Genomic DNA, 23,054 nt, shown 5'->3' with positions numbered 1-23,054 from the left:
CTGGTAAAGGGACTGGAGTTGGACCAAGGGTTGGACTTGATGATGTCAGAAGTCTTTTCCAACCCAATCTATTCTATGATTCTATGAGGTTTTCTTGGACAGTGCCTGGAGACACTCTGCATTGAGGTTTCCAAGCGTCCTGCCCTGGAATTCTCAGCAGCCTGAACATGCTGGAGATCCATAACCATAACAAGGGAAATGGGTTATTTGTTCAACCTCAGAGTCTTTTCTCTTCTCTAGGAAAAGGCTTCTACGCCTCCAGTAGCCCTGATAATGTGTAAGAAAAATTAGGTTGAAAACCACTTTCCTTGTGTTTATTAACAGTGAGTTGTTTTACAGTTCTTACATGCTGTTGTCTTAATTTGTTTGTTTCCACAGGCTACATTTAGATGCTGTTTACAGCAATAAAGAGAATATTACATTTGATCTAGAGTTCTGTCTTAATTCACAGGAGGAGATGAGAACAGAAGCTCGTCGGAAAAATCTCCTCATTCTAATTTTGCATTATTTAATGGAGGAAGGGTATGTTTTTTAAATAACAGTGCTCTGCATGGTGGGATTGTGTGTGTCTGACCTCCTGTACTGTGTCCTTCTGTCCTCTGTTGGGTGGATGGACATCATGGCCCTTTGGGCTGATCTGAGAAAGAGGTCAACTACTATTATACCTCTTGGCAGTTTACTTTGCTGAATTATTTCAGTTTCTGGAACAAAATGTCATATTTAATTTAAAAATACTTTAGATCAACCAGCAAAGGTTTTTTAAATAAAGTTTATACTTCTCTAATAAATAGAGCAAGTTAAAGATACCATATACTTAGTAATGCCATAGTTTGCTTTTTCTCTCAAAAATCAGTCAGATAATGACTCTCAGTTTTTTGATCTTTGTTTCTTTTTTTGAAATTACCAGATATTTTGATGCTGCAAATGCTTTGGAACAAGAGACAAAATTAAGTTTACGTGGCTTTGAAGTTTGTGACAACGTTGATCTTGAGACAATTTTGATGGAATATGAAAGTTATTACTTCGTAAAATTTCAAAAGTATCCTAAAATTACTAAAAAGGTCGTGGACACTGGTATGTGACTGTTCCAAAAGGAAAACTTTTGACTCCAAAGCCTAAAATATATATTTGCCTGATATGCTAACAGCCCTTTTTGTGTATGCTAGCATTTATTGTTCCAACCCTTACAGCTACAGATCTGTAGTTGTAGCACAGAAGACATAAGAGTTGAGAGATGGAGCTTTGAGCCCTTGTGCTCTCCCATCTCATTATGTAGAGGAACTAAAATGTGGCGTTTTTCTGTCTTTTAAAAAACTGCTTTGATAGTGGAAAATGTGAGCTAAGCACAAAGGATTATGGCATAGATACATTTATTCACTTTATTCTCATGGAGAGAGACTAGTAAGTCTGAGGTATAAATGAATGATACAAAATAAGGCAAATCAGAATATGAGCATTCTGTTATGACCCCAAGAGCCTGAATGGTTTTGCACTTGAGTATAAAATGTAACTCAGAGAAGCCATAAGAACAACTGTGTAAGAATCAGTGATGAAGAGCTTGTAGGATACAGGTTTGGATTGGACATTAGGAAAAATTTCTTCATGGAGAGGGTTGTCCAGCCCTGGCACAGCTGCCCAGGGTGATGGTGGAGGCCCCATCCCTGCAGGCATTTGGAAGGTCTGTGGATGTGGCAACTGGGGACATGGGGAGATGGTGGCCTTGGCAGTGCTGGGGAAATGGTTGGACTCAATAACCTTGAAGGGCTTTTCCAGCCTGAAGGATTCTGTGATTATTTGCATGGTGAAGATAACGTGCTTCTAGAACTGATTGATTGGTGTTTGTGCAAAAAGGAACAGCCTTGCGAGACAAAACCAAAGGGATTTGTCATGAATCAAGAATGAAAATGTATTACAAAGCATTTTTTCACATCTTAGTCAAGCTGAGTGGTAGTCAAGGCTCAATCTGTGATCTAAGTGAAAAAATAATTCCTAGAGAGCTACTCTTGAACACTTAAAAGCTCTCAGTGTTCATATTTTGGTCAGGAAAGCGACTCAGACTTGGCGTGCTCTGCCATTACCCAAGCTCAGAGCCGTGACTGTGCTGGCAGAGAGGCATCATCCTTTTCCCCTGAAGTGCAAGCAGCCTCCTCTCCTGCATGTACTTTGCAAGGTGCCCTGAATGTGTCCATGGTCAGACAGGTGTATCTAAACAAAAGGCTTGGTGGTTGTCTTGGTTTGAGCTGGCAAAATGCCAACTGCCCAACAGAGTCAGAGCTTCCCTCCCCCTGCTGAGAAAAGGGAGGAAAGGAAAAAACCCTCTCAAACAAGGTTTAATGCTTAAACTAATTATATGTATTTATACACAAAGAGAAAAATTAAACTACAACATAACACACACTTACACAATTTAGACAGAACAAGAAATAACTTCCCACTCCCGAGTGAACACAAGTCCCACCATTCTAACTACAAACAAATCACTCTAGACAAGTCAATTCCCCAGAGACAGACTTAAGCAGAGACTAAAACTAAGAACAAACATTTTACTTCCCTAAGATAACATGGTGGTGATCCGGTGCTGGGCCTGGGCCTCCCCATCCCTCCTGGGATGGCCCAGTGTGTCTTCTGGGACCACAGCTGGGAAGGAACTGACCAAGCCACTCCCACACTGGCTCTTACCCCTTGGAGATGATGTCAGAAATATAATATGGAATACTCTTGGCTAGAAGAAGTCAGCTGTCAGCTAGCCCAGCCCAGCTCAAGTCAGCCAACAGTCCCAGGCTTAGTCTGAACTCCAAAGCCTAAATTTAGGCCTGCCTAGCTAAACCCATAACAGTGATACTCCTCCCTACTAAATTCTTTGCAACACTCTTTGCACGACCTACAGAACTAACTTGGTCATTTCCATGCTGGATTCCAGTTGGAAGTGTTGTAGACATACCCACATTATTAGAAGTTTATCTATGGGCTCTGCTGCCTCCGTATTTCCAAGCTCTTTCAGGGAAATAACTGTCTGGGAAGGATTATTGTATATAAGTGTGTGAGAATCTTTAATGGAAGAGCACAGTACAGAGAACACTGAGGGGAGATGTGGTTTGGAACCAGGGTGATGCTGGTGGGACACAAACCCTCAGCTTTGTGAGTTCACATCTGGGCTTGGCAAGTTTGACATTTTGTGGAAAAAGCTTTTTTTGACAGAAATTGTTTCAAATTATATAAATGCAAAAAATAACGTAGTCTGATAACCTCCATTGCAATGGGATTTTTGTTCTGCCTTGTTTTGTTGAACTTGATTGTTTAAAGAGGAGTAAAGCAAGTTCATACTTCCCAATTCAGCAATGAAAAAATTATTAGCATTAAATTGCCATTCTGTGCAATATATTAAATTATGGTGCTTAATCTAATTTCTGGTAGTGTCCATTTTACTGGGAACATGATACTGGTTTTAAAAAGTAAGCAGAGAAACCAAAGACTGAATGAGCCTAAACTGGAACAAGCTTGAAGCAAAACTGCTCTCACCAATATCAGTTTGTTTTCAAAAAGTTTTTGCAAGCTTGCAGTGCTTATAATCACAGTGTTCCTCTTTATGCATTGTTATTTCCAAGGTCATTAATGTGTGCTCTAAAAATATTTTTGAAGGGGGGGGTGTGGAAAAATCAAGTTACCTTTTTTAATATCCTTAATTATTTTCCATTTTAATATTGATTTTGCCACAGCAGAAAATAAACAACGGCTGCAAACTAGGGCAAAAGCAAGAAGGTAAGAGAAAGGTGGTTTTTTGGGCAGAAAATTTTTCTATAAAAACAATATGTTAAAATAATATTGTCGTACCATAGGAATACTAAAGCCCAGGCTTGTGCTGCTGACTGTGTGGTGCACTTTTTTTCTGTATGTGTTAGAGGAAAACAGAGGCTCATTTCCCAAATGTACAGGCAGAATATTTACAGTTTCTGCAATGTGGTTAAGGTGGGGTGGGGTGTTAGTAAATAAATGATTAAACTCTGCTGTAATTGAAATTGATGCCTTCATTTCAGTGGCAGCAAAGTTGGCCCAAAAATGCTTTATTTGAAAACTTTGTCTTTCAATATTTAAGTATTTGGAAGGAAAAAAAGGACTTGGGAAAGCTGTTAATTTCTTTTTTCCAGTTCTAGAGCAGCAAGCTCTTCTCAGAATGTACCAAGGCTCAAACAACAGACAGTGCAACAACCTCTGTCAAAAACTTATGGGAGTACAACAGAATCTAAATCATCTACCAAGGAGAGCCCTGGACAGGTTTAAACATATTTTATCTTGGTAGCCTTACAGTTGAAATTAATGTGACATGCCAATTAATATGTAATGTAATGACACCATTAATAATGGTGCAACTAATGGGCTTCACTGATTATGTAATTAAAGCACGGTAGGTGCAAGACTTGAAGAGAAGATGCTTTCTGGCTGGGAGTTGTGGGGCAAGTCACAGGCAAAAGTGGGAGGAAGATGAGCTAAATAATCCAACCTACACTAAAAGAAATCAGAGCTTTCCCATTAACATCAGCATGTTCATCCTTCAGTGCCAGAATGCAAGACAAACAAATCAGATAGAAAGTCTGGTGTGAGTTGTAAGCATTTTCACAGTGTGTAACATGTTTGACACTGGGGAGTAATTTGGCCCTGGGATTTTCAGTTTTGAGAGTCATATTTTGTTAAGATTACTGTGAAATCTACTTTATTGTTATCTCTTACAGAGAGTGGTCCAGGCATAGCAGGTTGGGGGGAAAGCACTTTGTCTGTTCCAGCTATTTTTGAAGGGCTTGTCTGTATTTCTTCACCAAGAGTAATTAATCTCTGACCTCTTCTCACCACCAATAAACCCCAAAACATCACCTTTTGGATTTTCCAGCAATAACTGCTGTGAAGTGAATATGTAATCCTGAAATGGCTGAGATGACATGCTGTGCCTTACACTTGCCTGTCCTTTCCACTGTTCATAACTGGAGTTTCTTAGAACTGTGTAAATGCAGTTTTCTGCTCTGCACATGAAATAACTTGACTCTAGAGCTGAGGCTGCTGTCACCAGTCAGATGAAGTCTGACTAAATGTAAGTGGTGCTTGTCTGACAAATATGGGATTACTCTGGGAACTGCCATGTATTGTACAGTTCATCTGGGTCTGTATAAAGAGGTGGGATGATACCTATGATGTAATATCTTCAATTCATCTCCTTGGCAATACATCTTTTATTAACTTTACTTTTTTTTTTTAGAATAGTGACAATGCAGTTACTCTGGCTCAGTCTGACTTTGGCTTAAGCATCTCAGCAATCAGCAAACCTGGAGGAGACAGCACTCACCCAAGAAAGGCTAGTGGAAACCTGGTATGTGATTTATCAGAAATTTGTGGTAGAAAAAAATCACACAGGTTTTTAAAAACATCGATTGTTAGCTTTCTATTTTTATATAAAACATTCCTGTATAGTCTGCTGAAGGGTCAGTTTTTTAATGGTTTGGGTAACAATTCCTTGCATAGGAAGCTCTATTTGCATTAAATAATATTTCAGTATAGAATCATAGAATCATAGAATGGATTGGGTTGGAAAAGACCTCCAAGATCATCAAGTCCAACCCTTGGTCCAACTCCAGTCCCTTTACCAGATCATGGCACTCAGTGCCACGGCCAAGCTCAGTTGAAAAACCTCCAGGGATGGGGAATCCACCCCCTCTCTGGGCAGCCCATTCCAATGCCTGAGCACTCTCTCTGCAAAGAATTTTTTTCTGCTCTCCAACTTCAATTTCCCCTGGCAGAGCTTGAGCCCACCGTGCCCCCTTGTCCTATTGCTGAGTGCCTGGGACAATATACTCAAGTTGGAAGAATATTTCTTTTTAAAAACCCAGTGGTAACAGCTAAAATTTAGGATAAGTTTTGCATTCCTGAAAGAGATGATAAGAGGTCCTTCAGTTAAATTGTTCCAATGGCTGAGATGTGTGTTCCACCCCTCTTGCTACCACAGGTTTTGTGGTCTGCTTTTTGCCTTAATTACAACTGTATATGCAGCAAGGAAACCCATTGCTGTAACTGCAAACCAGATTTGGTCCAATGTAGAGCTACCATTGTGGGTAAAGCCTATTACAACACTATTTTCTCCTTTTAGAGCCGAGTAATTGACTCCCATGGGATGATTCAGGATGCTGTCAGCATGTCAGCAAATGGAATTCCCTTGAACAGCCTTAACTGTGATCCGGATCCCTCAGTAAGTGGTTCTGCTCCTATTTCCATCCAGCTAATATGCAAATGAGTTTTACATAACCAAAATAAACTAAATAAAATACTGCAAAAAAGTTGTCTTTGTTCCCAAGTGCTCAAAAAGGGCTTAGATTGTTGAAAGGGGTATTTCATTCTGGAAGGGACTGTCATATTGACAGTGGTCTAATTTGTTGACAGTTGTTTACTCTTTGGACATGCAAGTAGGCAACAAATAGAAATGATACCTTATGATGAAAAAAAGAAATAATAATTTCAGAAACCTGCAGAACTTTTGAGGATGAAATTCTGAAGTTTAGATGATTGAGGCAAATTTTCAGTAATCACTCCTTGTCACAAGCCAGAGCTTGTCAGACAGTGTGTGCAGCTCACACGGTGCCCTGGAACAACTGGTACACTGGAAGAGACCTTCAAAACAGAGAATGTGACAATTCAGTGACCCACCATTGCATTTTTCATTCAGTGACCCACTTCTTAATCTATGTAGGGCATGTTAGAACTGTAAGTTAAATAAGAGAGCTGCTCATTTTAAGGTAAATTCAGGATTAGATTGTATCAGAGGAAAAGATGACTTATTGCAAAAAGGGATTACTTCAAAATGTTTATTATTATCCATATTTCTATGGCTTTAAGAGTTGATATTACCATGTGTCAGCTTTTTAAAAAGTATTTAATAGTCTGTCTGTCTAAAAATATTTGAAGTCTGACAAGAATTTATGTTTTTCTCTTTTAGGAAAGATTATTGAAACCCCTTAGTGCTTTTTCTGGCATGACTGGTGAGATGAGGGAACTTGCAATGGTTGTAAGCAGAGTAAGATCAGATCTCCATTTCCTTGTATAGAGGTGTTGGTTATCTTTGTCATCTGAGAATGCTGTTTGTTTCTTTTTGCTGTGACTGAGAGTGCTTATTCTTGAATATGCATCTAGTTTTCTTTTCATACAACTTCCAACAAGTCATTTCTTTACAAGTAACCATATTTCTTTTTGGTACACAGTGGGAATAAGTGATTAAGACCATTCCCTTCTAATAGAGAACATGTAATCTAATTGTGCTGTGGGAACTGTGTGGCTTTTCCCTTTGTTCTTTTTCTGCAGAAAAAGTACAATAGTTCTCTGGAAAGAGATTTAAATATATTAGCTAATACTAACTATTATCTGATGTATTATCTAACTGGGGTCAAATGGAGGGAAAAACCTTGATCCAGCCCTATGAGTGCAGTTTCCATTCAAGGCATTGGTCTTGAGTCAGCATGGCAGTGTCACACCAATATCTGAATTCTGAATGTATTTACTAGATACAATGTACAAAAATTACTAACCCCTGATAATTCTGCACTGTTTAGAATCATAGAATCACAAAACTGTTTTAGTTGGAAAAATCTTCTAGGACCATCAAGTCCAACCATTCCCCAGCACTGCCAAGGCCACCACTAACCCATGTCCCCACGTGCCACATCCACATGGCTTTTAAATCCCTTGAGCGATGGGGACTCCACCACTGCCCTGGGAGCTTGTTCCTAGACTTAATAACCCTTTCCATGAAGAAATTTTCCCTAATGTCCAACCTGACCCTCCCCTGGCACATCTTGAGGCCATTCTCTCCCCTCCTGTCCCTGTTCCCTCGAGCAGAGCCTGACCCTCCCTGGCTCCCCCTTCCTGTCAGGGAGTTGCAGAGAGTGAGAAGGTCCCCCCTGAACCTCTGAACCTCCTTTTCTCCAGATTCAGCCCCCCCCAGCTCCCTCAGCCACTCCTGCTGCTCCAGCCCCTTCCCAGCCCCGTTCCCTTCCCTGGACACGCTCCAGCCCCTCCATGTCTCTCCTGTCTGAGGGGCCCAGAACTGCCCCAGCACTGGAGGTGTCTCAGCAGTGCCAGCACAGGAACAGGCAGTGCCCTGGGGCTGTGACACCCCATGACTGGCACAGCACAGGGGCCACTGGCCTGGTTCTGGTCCTGTGCTTTGCTTTGTGCTGTGCTTTGTGTGCATGGCCTGGACTCTTGTCTTTTATTGATTGGGGCAGTTCAGAGCTGCTGTAGCTGTAGGCAATACAAGCAGTGCCCTGCTGCATGAGCAGCATCAGTGATGCACTGTATCCCAGGGCAGACTGGGGATTATAGTCCACATTGGGAAGTCTGACAGGTGGAGGATTCCACCATGTGGTCAGCACCGTTTTGTTTCATTCCTGGGTTGAGGATCAGTGGCTACAAAGCAGCTTTGCACGCATCACCTTTGGATGAGGCATCATCCAAAAGGCTTCATAGTATCACAATATTTGGTAGTGTTGTGAGTCTTTCTGGATGCAGACATCTGAAATGGTGTCAGCTGTTGCTCCCACATACTTGTATCATCTGTTTGGAAAGCCCTGAATACTTCTGCTGGCTGATTTTTATAGCTGTGCATGGCCCAAATTCTTGGTCTGCAAGTCTTACATTTGAAGTTTAGTAAATTGAAATCTTAAGAAATTTCCAACCTTAAAGTAAGAAAATTCTCATTCATTTCACTTCACTGGTGTTTAATTTATGATAAACCTTTAAAACAGTGTTGTTCCTGCTGCTGCATTAGCAAAAAAGCAATACAGTTGCTCTCCCTTCATTATTGTGTACCTTTTCTACTGTGCTTCATTACTGTATGTTCTAGTTGCTGGGGTAGTTGACAGTATAAATCAATAAAAATAAAGAGCACATGGTATCTATTTCATAACACAATACAATTTAATTTGGAAATAGTTATGGAAGCCTCTACTTAATATCAGAAATCTGATTCACCCTAATTTGCTGTTAATAGAAAGGGAAAGTGTAATCTACTCTATATAAATATTTTTTTCTAATTGTATTAAATCAACTTTTCCCCTTGGATACAAGCACATAATTTTTCTTCAGTCTGTAGGGACTGTTTTTATTGGAGAGCAGAATTTATCCTTAGTATTTGTATTTGATATGATATTTTTTGCAGAACAATTAGCCTCTGGAACGAAAAGCCACAAAATTTTTATAAGGCAAATGGAAAGATTCATAGAAGATTTGGAAAGTTTGATAAATTAAATGAAATTAATTTAGTGACTGCTTCAGGGCATAGACTAATTACCGACTATCTTTTGATAGAAGCTTAAGGGAAAACTTTCCTCCTGTTGCAGAGTTTCTCACAGCTTTTCTTGCAGCTGATAAAATCTTGCCTAGTGTGGAGTAAATAGCAGTTTTTCAGTGTTACTTATAACATGAGTAATAATGTAAGTAATCGGTGCAGCCATAAAGTTACTCAGCATCAATTTAAAAAAAAAAACAAAAGTATTTTCACATTGCACATGATTGAAGTGTGGAACTCATAGCTGTGGAATAAACACATTGTAAAAATAGGGAAGAGAAATCTTCTGAAGAATGAATGTCAAAAAGTGTTTGAACTCAAAGACTAGGATGGAATTGGAATTATTTGAGTTCAGTTGAAGTCCACTGATGGATGCAAATTTGAGCCAACCTGTCCATGCTATTCCTTATAGTTCTTTTTTAAACATCTCATACTTGCCAGCAACAGAGGCAAAATATATAGGGTTGGTGAACCTTCATATCATGATAGCTCTTCATATGTTGGTTGGCTACTGAGCCAAACCCAGAGAAGACAGATCTGAGAATGATCTGCCCAGCACACACATTTGGCAGGAATTCATTAGGAAAACTGAGGGCTGGAGGGGAAGCTTGAGGGAACTGATTGCTGGGTATGCTTTCCTCTTGGGAGGTCCCTGGCATGTAGGGTTAAATAACACAGCTTGTATCACTTAGCAGCACTTTTATTTTATCACTGAGTTAATCCTTTTACTTTGCCAGAGGTCATTATCCCAGTGCAGGAGGAGTTTTACTAACGAGATGTGATGTGTGTTGCAGGACATTTATCTCCATAAGCCAAACGTGAAGTGGGATGATATTATAGGACTGGATGCAGCTAAAAGGCTGGTCAAGGAAGCAGTTGTTTATCCCATAAAGGTAAAAGTCCTGAACAGTTTTGAGAAAACCAGTGCTGGGCTCTTTAGCATTTTCCTTCTAATTAGAGTGTTGCTTTAGTGTTCTGCTATTTCTTTTCTTTCATGAGAAGTTCATGTTAGAACTACTCCTGTTCCTGTTTTGTATTGGATATATTCCTGTTCCATCTGAAATTGCACTTCCTACAGAAACATGGCCTTTCAGTATTAAAATTGTAAGTGTTAGGTCCAATTTTTGGCACCTTTGACAATGTAAGAAGTGCTGGTTTTGGCCTATCCTAATTCCATGAAAAATTACTTACAAAATAGAATATCAAATCAATTGCACTTGAAAAAATCAGAACAGATTTCAAATGGTAAATTCACTATGTTTCTCAGTACACAGGTCATATATATTCCATTGTTTTGCTGTGTTTTTATGCCCCTCTTCTGATCTCCTATGTTTCCTGAGTGTGTTAGAAGCAGTGAAGGGGGGGACTAGAATCTCTTCCAGTTTTTTACAGATGATACATTTTTAATCCCTGAATTACTTTTCTGTTTCCACAGTACCCAGAGCTGTTTACTGGCATTCTGTCCCCTTGGAAAGGATTACTGCTCTATGGACCACCAGGTATGAAGTGCTTTATACCATATCTGTGTGTTTATCATTGCTTCTGGTTTTGTCCCATGGATAAATCACTGATGATAATTAAATCATAGAATCATAGAATCAGTTGGGTTGGAAGAGGCCTCCGAGATCATCAAGTTCAACCCTTAATCCAACCCCACCTTAAAAACCTCCAGGGTTTTTAGATCAAATGTGTTAAAAAAGAACATGTTCTGCAACATGAATTAAAAAGAGAGAATGTTGGGTGATTATGTCTATCTCTGACACTCAAACCTGGCCTTTCCTGTGAGCATTGACTGTTTTTACACGAGTCTTACAGAAACAGTGCTTATACCAACAATTCAGAGGCACAAAAACTCATATGTCTGTTTTTACTCAGCTTGGACCAGATTAATCAAATTAAGCACGATCTGATCCAATGATATGTGAATAAATCTGTCATGGACTCATTTCCTTGGTGAAAATTTCCTTCCTTTCTTCTGCTTTTAGGGGTTATTTTGGGAATGGGGTGGAAGCTTTGCCCTCTGCTGTGCTAACTGGGTGGTTTTGCTGTCAGCACAGCTTCCCTGCTCCCTCAGCTCCACCTGGACACAAGCAGTACCACTGTGAGTGTGGCTGAAAGGGACTCAGGTTGCACAGGCTGTCACTGCAGCGAATTCCATTTGTTCCTATGAATGTTAAATGCACTTGCCAGAGAAGGCAACTGACCATGTCAGCTTGTACTACTTCAGAATCTGGGAAATGCATTTGCAGGGCTGTGGTACTTGAGTTTCTCCAGATGATCCTGGAAGGGCCACAAAATCTTCTGAGGACTGAAGCTCCTCTGCTCTGGAGCCAGGCTGTGGGGGCTCACCTGGAGAAGAGAAGGCTCCAGGGACACCTGAGAGCCCCTGCCAGGGCCTAAAGGGGATCCAGGAGAGCTGGAGAGGAACCTGGGACAAGGGATGGAGGGACAGGACACAGGGAATGGCTTCCCAGTGCCAGAGGGCAGGGTTGGATGGGATATTGGGAAGGAATTGCTGGGTGTGAGGGTGGTGAGGCCCTGGCACAGGTTGGGCAGAGAAGCTGTGGCTGCCCCATCCCTGGAAGTGTCCAAGGCCAGGTTGGATGGGGCTTGGAGCAACCTGGGCTAGTGGAAGATGTCCCTGCCCATGGCAGGGGCTGGGACAAGATGGACTTTACAGCCCTTCCAACCCAAACCATACTATGACTTTTTTACTGATTTTATCTGGCTGACAGTATAATAAAGGGAATTACTCAAACATTTGCATTGTATTCCTGTAGTGAGTGAATTTTGCAAACACTGTTGTTTGTAGGTACTGGAAAAACTTTGCTTGCTAAGGCTGTTGCCACAGAGTGCAATACAACCTTTTTCAACATATCAGCATCCACCATTGTCAGCAAATGGAGAGGTGATTCAGAAAAACTTGTCCGGGTAAGAATTATGCCCTCATTCGTTACAATTTACAAACATCAGGTTCCCTCCTGAAGAACTGGGGTTTAACTCAGAACTGGAAAGCAAATACTTCTCTGGTACTCATAATGTTTCCTGACTTACACATGACTTTGTTCCTACCTAGTCCTTAAAATGGGAGTAACATCACTTCTGCAGAAGTCTCATAATGGATTCTTACTGTGGAATTTGAGTCTGTGATGTAAGATGAAGCAGATGTTCCAAAGTCAGCAAAGGTCTTTCACTCACTGAAGAACAGACAGACAAGCCAGTTGAAACTTCTTTCTCCATCGGGCAGATCCACATTTTTTGTGTCAGCCTAATGGTCCCTTTTATAATCTTGATTGGTCAAGCAGTTTATGTTTGCTTTCACCAAGAAAACAAACCAAAATAACACTTGATACATATCAAGAAAATCAGTCCATTTTCTTTCATTATGGTTCAGCTGACTTGAAGGTTTTTTTCAATTCCTTATTAAAAAAACACAAAAAACCAACAAAACTACAAATGGAGTAACAATAAAAGGCACATGTTTAATCTCTGATAACAATTTAGGAGTTCCCAGAATCCTCTGATGGATCATTTTCTTCTATCCCATTATTCTCAGGGTGCTCTGGTAGGATTTAGCCAGAAAGATTTACACATAAAGACAGGATTACAAGGCTGTGTTCTTTATATCTCCTTTACAAACCTCTCAGAATTTGAGAGGATTCAGGGACCCTCAGCCTACCCAGAGGTTTTTCCCAGCAATATCCTTTGGAACGTGGGTGCTGTTATTTATCTTTTATGCCAGTGGCCCTTGATGCCTTTTTGTGTCAGGGTATCTTTCACATTTACTCTTCTCCCTGAACAGGTGTTGTTTGAGCTCGCCCGGTATCACGCTCCTTCCACAATTTTCCTGGATGAGCTGGAGTCAGTCATGAGTCAAAGAGGCACTTCTGCTGGGTAACTGGTGGGCCACTCTGGGGGTTGGAAGAGAGGGGTGTAGTGGTTGTTTCAGTCACAGAAGAGAAGGGAGAGTGAAGGAGGTTGTGTGAGGGTGAGAAAGGAGCTACAGGTGTAGCAAGACTGAAGGGAGGAGGTGCAGGAGTGTATAACCAGTGGTGCTGCACTTTAAAATAAGGGATTTGAAGTGGATATAAAGGCAGTGGTGGGGGAAACAACACATGAATTGTTAGATGATTTTGTGACACTTTGGACAAGCTTAGGCACAGGAGAGTAATATGGAGTGTACACAGAGGAGTGGCATTTCCATTGATGGGACAGATTTTGGTGGCACTGCCAGGACTTCCACTTGCAGTAATGGTTGAATATTGTTATTTTCATCCAAGGTACAGACAGTTTATAGTTAAAAAAACCTGATTGAAAAGGTGGGAAAAGAGCAGGAGAAAGATAAAGGTATTGTTACAGCAATTGGGAACCCATTATAGTGGATTTTAAATACAGTTATTACAAGCTCATTTTATTTGTATTATTTGTTTATATTATACGCTTACATTTATAATAAAATATGCCCTGTTTTAAAGATACTACTTGTAATCATTCTCAGTTAATAAATACAAATTAACAGCCAAATTTTTGCCTTCATATAAACTTTAAAAACTCTCATTAACATCACTAGATTATATTTTAATAAGGATTTTTATCCTGATGTATGTATTTTTACATATCCTTATTAAGTACTGAGTTGGCACTGATGTGTGGCTCCCTTTGCAGAAATAAGCCATTAAACCTGAAGTGTAGCTCTTACCATCTAAGGCCCTGATGTTTTCCCTGGGCTTGATCCAGGAGTTTCCAAGAGCTCCACATCTGGAACCAAGAATTCCAGCTGTTTTTCTGCAAAATTGATTACCTGGATCATGGCCAGAATTTGTTGGACTTTGCTTAGGTTCTCTTTTTTTTTTTTTTCATGAAGGATCCTTTCTGTGTGGTCCCAGCCTCATTTTTAAATTCACATCAGTAAGGCATATTATTCCACTTGCTTTTGCAACGTGCTGAATTCAGTAGTTAGTGTATTTTCTTGTGGCCACTTAATATTGACTCACATTAAAATTCCACCCTGAATAGGTAGGTGTGCTAGTTATTTAATGGCAACTATCACATTATAAAAATTCCCTCATATAGATCAATTAATCAGTAAATCAATCAATCAGTCAATCAATCAAAGCCTTAGCTGTTGTCCAGTAAATGTCAGCATTGAGTGGAGATTAATATGAAAGAAAAATAAATAAGAATACATCTTTTCTTTGGATTCAGTAATAGTGAGTTCTCCTCACTTTAATGCACTGGAAAGAGTCCATTTAAGTAATCATTAGAAAGCTTGATTTTAATGCTTAGATGTTAGCTAATGGAGCTTAATCATGCTTTGAACTGGGGCAAAACTGTGACAGGGGCTCAATTGCTGTGAATGACACTGTATAAATAAAGATGATTACTTTAATGCACTGAACAAATCATATTTCTCTGAATCTTGGTAGTGGTGAACACGAAGGAAGTCGGCGGATGAAAACAGAATTACTGGTGCAGATGGATGGCTTGGCCCGATCTGATGATCTTGTATTTGTTTTAGCAGCTTCCAATCTGCCATGGTAAGAGATCCAGAGAGTACATTTTGAATACATTTTCATGAGCTTCTAAGCACAGATAAAGATTTTATTTAGACTTCTGCAGAAAAAGCCTTGATATTTGGTTAAAGCATTTAAAGATTAATTTGGAGCTTTTACTTTTAAACTCTTCAATTCTTGCTATTTGTGTCACATGAGAATAATCCATAATAAAGTCAACATATGCTGGTCCTACAGCTACTAATATTTAAAATGGTGTATTTGAATTTATGGGCAAGTTATTTACTACATTTAAGCTAAGAAGGGTTTCAGCCTAGAACTCTAAGGTGCTTAAAACATCTGGTGCTTAGAAGGATACTCCATAAATAGGAATGTTGGATTTTGTTGATATCAAATGTGACTTTGAAAAGTTGAGGGGCACAATTCTTCAGTTACCTTAACATAATTTAGTATATAAAAATAAACAATTTAGGATTGGAATTAGAGCATTTAATCATGTTGGTTCTCAAACCGGACAGGATGGGAACAAGGCAGCCAGGAGAGGATGAGGGAGGGAGGTAAGATTTGTAGTGTAATGACTCTGGATGCTCAGGAGAGCCCACCATGGCCAATGTGTTTGCAGTTGCTGATCCTCATAGCACTGAGGCCTTTCTGGATACCCATGTCCCCAAAGGAACACAGAGCTCGTTGGGCCTATTCCCCTCTCACATGCAGAGGAGCGCAAGCTGGGAGTTAGAAAAGGAGAAGGCAGGAGTCCTGTTTCCAGGGAACTTCAAACCATGCTCTGGGAAGCGTTTGGTGGAGCCCAGTGGAAGGTGTTCCCAGGAATGACCCATGTGAACAGTGGATCAGCAAAATTCCAAGTGGCTATACTTGAAATTTGACATTGAGGTGACACCCAGCTCTGCATTGTGACAGCCACAGAGCAGGAGCAGAGCACCCAAAACCCGCTGGGAGCCAGAGGAGGCACTGCACCCACAAAACACAGGCTTCATTCATGGATTATTTTTCATGATTACTGATATTTGGCTCATTCTTGCTATGTTGCCAGAGGGAGAAATGTTGGAAAAGCCTCCCTGTGTGACTGAAGAGCTCTGGGCTGAGATGGGGCTGCTGGGTGTGTCCTAGTCTGAATGACACAGATTGTGTATCCTCATATTGCTTTTGAGTACTTGTAAAAACCCCTCAACTCCTCGTGCATATTTTATTTTGTTTTTCATACAATGGCACCTCTCAGTCATGAGATACCTCCTCATGAGGTTCCTCCTCATGAGATTCTCTCACAATGTCTGTGGTAGTGTTTTAGTCCCCTCCTCAGCTGATCCCCTTTTTAGCAGGCCTGGCTGAAAGGCCCAGGGTGCAGGAAAAGAGAATTAAACAATGGAAGTGATGTTGGTGCCTGAGAATTGAGGCTCAAAGATGGTATTTTCAGTCAGTTCCATGTGGCCTGTAAGCCTGGCCCATTGGTGCTGGCAAGCCTGAGTCCTTCAGAGAACAAGCAGGATGTAGATTCCAAGTCCCCATGGGCAGCTCTGCCACACAGTGTTCCCTGCATGATGAACAAGGGGGTGTTTGATCCAGTCCATCATCTTTCAAGAACTCCCAACCTCAGCTGAAAATCAAAACAGGGGCCTAATCTACGTACCAGCAGAGTAATTAAAAGTATTTCTCTCTTCTGAATGTAGGAAAACTTAAGGGGAATGGCCTTGTGAGTCAGGCATAGAGGCACAGTTGCTGCATAAAACTAGGCAGTGTTATTCTTCCATACAGCTCATTAAAATTAGATAAATTAAAACAAATACCTAAGAACTCACTTGAGAATTACAGAGTCTTTTTCTGATGTAAAGGCTGGACTTGCTGTCCATCATGGGAAGAAGTCCAGTTTGCCTCATCCTACAACCCCACTTTTTCCTCTCTATTTTCCTTCCTAATGCAAACCCTAATGTTTCCCATACAGTCAAGGAAAGATGCTCCCAGAGCTGCCAGGCAGGCACCTCACCTGATGGACTTCAAGTGCTGAAGTGGCAGCACATCCAGAGACTTTCATCTGCCCCTCTCTCTTTGGCTTGCCCAGGGCATTATAGCTCTTTAACTAGGAGAGTGCCTGTGTGGACACCTAAAATTTATGTAGAAGTTAGCTGTATAAGTTAGGCTGGTTCCTGCCCTGGCCCAGCACTGTGTGTACAGAGCCATCAAGGGCTTGTATAGCAATAATAGTGTCATAGAATGGATTGGGTTGGAAAAGACCTCCAAGATCATCAAGTCCAACCCTTGGTCCAACTCCAGTCCCTTTACCAGATCATGGCACTCAGTGCCACGGCCAAGCTCAGTTAAAAAACCTCCAGGGCTGGGGAATCCACCCCCTCTCTGGGCAGCCCATTCCAATGCCTGAGCACTCTCTCTGCAAAGAATTTTTTTCTGATCTCCAACTTAAATTTGGCCTGGCAGAGCTTGAGCCCATCGTGCCCCCTTGTCCTATTGCTGAGTGCCTGGGAGAAGAGACCAACCCCCAGCTGGCTGGAAATTCCCTTCAGGTAGTTCTAGACAGTGCTGAGGTCACCTCTGAGCCTTCCCTCCATCACCAGAGTTAATGTCCAACTCCACAAGAATATTTCATAAAGTTTCAAACCACCTAGTGCCACTGTGGGAAGTTGTGGCTTCACAACAGCCTTGTGTTCTTGCAAGCATTTGCTGTTAAGCTGGATTTCAGGAGATTTATTTAACTTGCATATTTATTGATCATAGAAAAAATTGGTACCAAGCTGCTTTTAGATGAGTGAAAAGAAGCCTAAACAAAGCTCTTTACGTTGTCCTAAGCTGCACTGCAGCTATTGATCTTCCTCTTTAGCCTGTGCTTGCTGCCCAGTGCTGCTTTCTGCTCCTCATCAGCAAAGCTTTTCTATTGACAAATTACTTGCTGAAATGATTCAATGTAATTAAATAAAATAAAGGCCTCGTTAGTGAAGGAATGAAATGATCCTTAATCACATAGTGAATGTTTTCTAATGAATTAGTGCATTTAATTCAGCTTCCATTGCAGTGCTGCTTTCTCTTCCCTCCCCACCCTCAGGGTGGGTAAAGTTTTGGTGGGGGCTCATGGACTCTTCCCTTCCAACCCAAACCATTCTGTGATCCTGTGATGCCTCCTCATGTTAACCTGGGGGAGCTCCGAAAAGCCACGGACTCTTAGGGGTCCTGCAGAGCTTTGTGTATCTTTTCAAAAGCATCTTTCAGTACTTTGACTGGCTGTTGTTTCAGAGAATATTTTGGTTGGCTCAGTGCTTATTATTCTGCTCTGGTTAATGTCACTTAACCTTGCCTAACAAAACAATTTAGCAAACAACCTAAACAGAAATAACAAAATAACAAAAATACTCTATTTTGCTCTTTAGCCAACAAGCCAAGTCTTTGTAACCTTTCTGGATAAATAGGACCACAGAATGGTTTGGGTTGGGATGGACCTTAAAGCGCATCTTGTTCCACCCCCTGCCATGGGCAGGGACACCTTCTCTGCTCCAAGCCTGGCCTTGGACACTTCCAGGATGGGGCAGCCACAGCTTTTCTGGGAAAAATAGAGCAACTTCATATTTACAGAACATGGATAGAGAGCTCATGAAATTGTGATCCTGGGGGGACCTGACGCAGGAGGAGTCATGGAAAACTTCATAATTTGGAGTATTTCCAGGGTGTTTGCAGAGACCGGCTGTAGTTGGCCTCTGCCTACAAGTGCTTTTTAAAGTACCTGTGTGGGCACCTCCAAAACCCTGAGAACTTTTGCCCTCTTTACATGGGGGATGTTAATGAGGGTAAAGAACAGCAAAGGGGCTGGTCAGCCAGAGTAATGATTTCCAGCCAAGCAAAGCAATTTTGAGAACTTGAGCCGAAAAATACATTTAGAAGGTGAACAGGTGGGTGTGATTTTCTGTGAGTCCTGGGTGGGACCCTGTGCTATTGCACTGAATGTTGGACAGCACCTGAAACAGCCTAGAAATGTCAATAATAATAATACCCATATACTGATAGCTATTGATTAACAAAATCTGATATTTACTTCTGAGGCCTTGATTAGAAGTACTTGATTAGAAAATCTGAGTGAATTCCTGTTATCCTCTGGGTTCCTATTGATCTGTTTTTCTGATCTTTGCATTCATTTGCCCTGGCTCAGTGCACATGGAACAAGGTCTCCCAAACTGAGACATCCTTTCTGGAAAGAGGGATATTTCTGCTCCTTAAGACTCCTGTTCTTCTGTCTGCACAAGACACATTGAAGTGGGTTTCCCCTAGATGGAAGTTGCTTGGTAGGTATGAGGACTGAATTATATTTTAAACTGGAATAAGGAGTCTGATGGAACAGAGCCAGTAGAGAAACATTTGTGCAGAACCTTTTTCTTACCCCTTTTTTCCAGGGAAACCATCTTTATCAGTTTTCATATTCACAGAATCACAGTTTTTTGCTCACTCACACATTTATCCAGCCTGTCCACCCTTCACATGATCTTCTTTGTAAGGATAAGGCCCTTTGTAACCATGTTAACATTTGTATTAAAGAAGCAGTCTCAGGTCGGTGTCTTGTTCTGCTGTAATACATGGCCTCACATCCAAGGCCATCAGTCTGGATTTTATACCTACTGAGCATCCCTTACTAAGTAGCAATTAATTAGTCCTGACAGTGCCCCAGACAGACAATTTGTAGTGTCTCCTTAATAGCAGAGGGAGAAAGGGAGAGGTTGTTACTGATGAGACATGGAGCAGATGAGTACCAGAGCCAGGGATGGAAACTGCAACTTCTGATTGTTATTGCTAATCCTCAGTGTCAGAAGCCAGCATATAACTGACATGCTGAACAGGAATACACTGGAAAATTAACCCTTTTTCTGTTGTTTTTTTTTTTTTGCACAGAAAAATGCCAGTCCCTGCAGTGAGGAGCTTGCTGTCAAAGCCACGTCCCCACAATGGGGAACATGCTGAGACGGTTCCTCTCCCCCTTTGCTTGCAGGGAGTTGGACTCTGCCATGCTGCGGCGGCTGGAGAAGAGGATTCTGGTGGACCTGCCCAGTAAAGAGGCTCGGCAGGCGATGATCCAGCACTGGCTGCCCCCTCTGAGCAACACCAGGGGTGTGAAGCTGAGGACGGATCTGGATTACAGCTTGCTGAGCCAGGTGGGAAGCACCGAGGCAGGGACGGTGCCCACGCCGTGCTGGAGGCATTTCTGGGCCAGACCTGCAAACGAGGGGTGGGACAGCACTTTGGTGTACCCAGCTGTGACCCAGCCTGAGGCTCCAAAGGGAGATGGGCAGGACATATGGCCTAGCACGTCAGGTGGAAATGACTGGTTTCACACAGCTCTGCCTGCAAAGTGGTGTATTCTGGTCCTCTCTGTTGTGCCAGCGTTTCAGCCTTAAATACAGGGAGAGTTCCAGCAATAGTACATTTTATCACTGTTCTCACCAAGCTGGGAGCACTTGCAATTCATCGGGGTAATGAACAGTTAATTGTGTAGGGAAGGTTTGTCACAGCTCCTCTGCTGCAGAAGAGCATTTGACAGTGAAAAGACTCACTAGATACCCAGGCTTTAATTTAGCCCTTTGTCACATATTCAGTTCTGTGGAAATAGAATCACAGAATCCTAGAATCGTTTGGGTTGGGAGGGACCTTAAAGATCATCTAGTTCCAACTCCCTGCCTTGGGCAGTGATGCCACTCACTAGATCAGTTTGCTCAGGGAACCAACCCCTAAATATTTTACAGTTTGCCCAGTTGACTCATTTTATATCTGTTCACAGAGACAATACTGCTTGGGTTTGGGTTCATAAATGCTAATGAGGAAACACAGTTACTTTATTAACAGGAAAGCTGGGGATGGACACAGAAAGATGGGTTTTACTTGACCTGCAGAAAATTAGGGTTTAGAGAGAAAATGCCCAGTAATTTCCTTGCTCCTACAAGGTATTGTGGGCATTCAAAAAAAATTGAGCAATATAATTTGGAGGGGAGGATGCACATAAAAATAGGTACGTGTGTATATACAGGTATTTCAGACAGCAGCAGACTTAAAAAGTATTTTCTATAAATACACAGACAATATTCATGCCTGCAAATGGTATTCCTGTCTGATTTTTAAGCTGTAATTCATCATTCTGATCCCATCACAGGAAACAGATGGATACTCTGGCTCAGACATAAAACTCGTGTGCAAAGAAGCAGCCATGAGACCAGTGAGGAAAATATTTGATGCTCTTGAAAATCATCAGCCAGGTACCTCAACTCTGAGCACAGAATGTGAACCGGGAATGCCGATCTGCTGCTTAACTCTAGGAACGGTAATATTACTCCAGCAGGTGGAGCTCTGATATCTGCCTGGAAAACTTAAACTCTGCAGATCAAAAACATCTAAATGTCTGAAAATCAGGCCTTCTTTTAAATCTGTCAGTGTCTGAGCTCTCTACATAAATACATTTTTTTCTTTATGTCACTTTATTATGTTGCATCCCTATATTATGTGTTGCATTAGGCAGGGACAAAAAAATGTCTTTTGGTAATAATAACAGTATTTATTCAATTCTCTTCTCTTTAGGTAACAGTAACTTGTCCGTGATCCAACTGGACATGATCACAACAGCTGATTTCCTGGATGTGATCACCCACACCAAGCCATCAGCAAAGAATCTAAGCCAAAAGTACATGGCTTGGCAGAGAGAATTTGAGTCAGTTTGACAGAAGACACCCCCAAAATTTCCAAGACTTCCAAGGTGGCATCTCCTTGCCTCCAAAGGATCGAGTGGATGGGGAAGGAAATGCTATTGTCTCAGGGAAGAGAAAGCAGTGACAAGTGTCAGAGGGTGAGTGGAAGGGGGGTGGTTATTCATTATTAACCAGTTTAATGACCATTCTACAAACATTCTTTGTGGTATTAACGTAATGGCAGCTCCAGTGCAACAAAGCCTTCGGCCTCAATTTTATACATAAAGACTTAAAAGATTGATTGCTTCTCAGTCTTTATTCATGACAGCTGCGTACAGGTGTGGGGTAGAACTGGATAAGAAAGACTAACAACAGTTAGACAATTAGTGTAGTTCTCCATTCCTCAGACTCACTAGACCAACACAGTCAGTGTGGCTTTACCAGCAGAGACCTGCACTTTTCCTAATGAAACATCAATCAGGTTTTTAGTGAAATTCAGGACCTTAGCAGGGCTATGTAGATCTGGTTAGTCATCGTTTTTAGCTGAGTTCAGAGCCTTAATATGCCAAATGGGTTGCTTTCCTGTTGGTTTGGGGCATTTCCCAAGTGGGAAAGGCAACAATTTAGAGGAAAACTGTAGAAAATCAGCAGATTTGGGCTAATTAACTAGAAACTATATTGGTAGTTACCAACTGGTTCACAGCCAGCTGTAAAACAGAATCACAGAATCCTGAAGGGTTCAGGTTGGGAAGGACCACAGTGGGTCATCTGGTTGCACCTCCCTGCTCAGGCAGGGTCATCCCAGAGCACACGGCACAGGATTGTGTCCAGGTGGTTCTGCAATATCCCCAGTGAGGGAGACTCCACACCTTCCCTGGACAACTTGTTCCAGTGGTCACTGCACAGGGAAGAAGTTCTTCTTCATGTCCAGGTGGAACTTCTGGGGCATCAGTTCCTCCGGATTCCTCTTGTCCTATGGCTGGGCCCCCCAAGCAGAACCTGGTCCATCCTCTGCCCCTGCAGACACTGACAGACATGGGGCAGGTCCCCACTCAGTGTCTCCTCCGGGGGCTGAACAGCCCCAGCTCCCTCAGCCTTTCCTTGTCACAAAGATGCTCCAGTCCCTTCATCAGCTGTGTCACCCTCCACTGGACCCAGTGGAGTTTTGGAGTCTTTGCAGGGCAGTGGTAAATGCCAGCCAGGCTCTGGAGACTGTTCTTACACACATGGCCAGGTGAGCAGCCAGCACTGCCACGAGTCCTGCAGTCTTCTCACCACAAATTCTAACAAGTCATTCTTTCAGGTCTCATACTCTCCTCCCCTCCCTCTTGCTTGGCAACAGTTCCCCTCTCTTTGCAGTTTTCCCAGTGCTTTTCTTGGGCTTGTGTGCCTCTGCATTCCAAGCACCACGGTTGTGCAGGCTTTCCAGCATGTTCCAAGACCTGAGAGGCACTGACAGTCCAGCACCAGTCACATGTCAGAGGTCTCCATGGGAAGAGTCTTCACAGGATTTTGCTCATCGATCTCCCACCTCCTGAACCT

At 41.9% G+C, this 23,054-nt stretch overlaps 1 protein-coding gene across 2 annotated transcripts; it reads left to right on the top strand.

The window, feature by feature from the left end:
- Positions 1-455: 455 nt before the first annotated feature.
- On the top strand, positions 456-21,813 carry KATNAL2 (katanin catalytic subunit A1 like 2). Of its 2 annotated transcripts, none has more exons than XM_071579974.1 (15): positions 456-522; positions 908-1,074; positions 3,720-3,759; positions 4,146-4,272; positions 5,246-5,356; positions 6,131-6,229; positions 6,974-7,051; positions 10,114-10,212; positions 10,755-10,818; positions 12,132-12,250; positions 13,122-13,213; positions 14,746-14,856; positions 19,829-19,991; positions 20,984-21,086; positions 21,406-21,813. In XM_071579974.1, exons 1-15 carry the CDS (start codon positions 458-460, stop codon positions 21,543-21,545), a joined length of 1,578 nt encoding a protein of 525 aa, XP_071436075.1. In that variant the 5' UTR covers positions 456-457; the 3' UTR covers positions 21,546-21,813. The 2 variants fall into 2 exon arrangements, with proteins under 2 accessions (XP_071436075.1, XP_071436074.1); XM_071579973.1 differs by having other exon boundaries at positions 3,717-3,759.
- Positions 21,814-23,054: the final 1,241 nt, after the last annotated feature.

Source organism: Pithys albifrons, chromosome Z (genome assembly GCF_047495875.1).
Source record: "Pithys albifrons albifrons isolate INPA30051 chromosome Z, PitAlb_v1, whole genome shotgun sequence".
In the NCBI taxonomy this organism is placed as follows: domain Eukaryota; kingdom Metazoa; phylum Chordata; class Aves; order Passeriformes; family Thamnophilidae; genus Pithys; species Pithys albifrons.
Note: the sequence above shows the minus strand (reverse complement) of the source record. Positions and strands in the feature narration are given on the sequence as shown.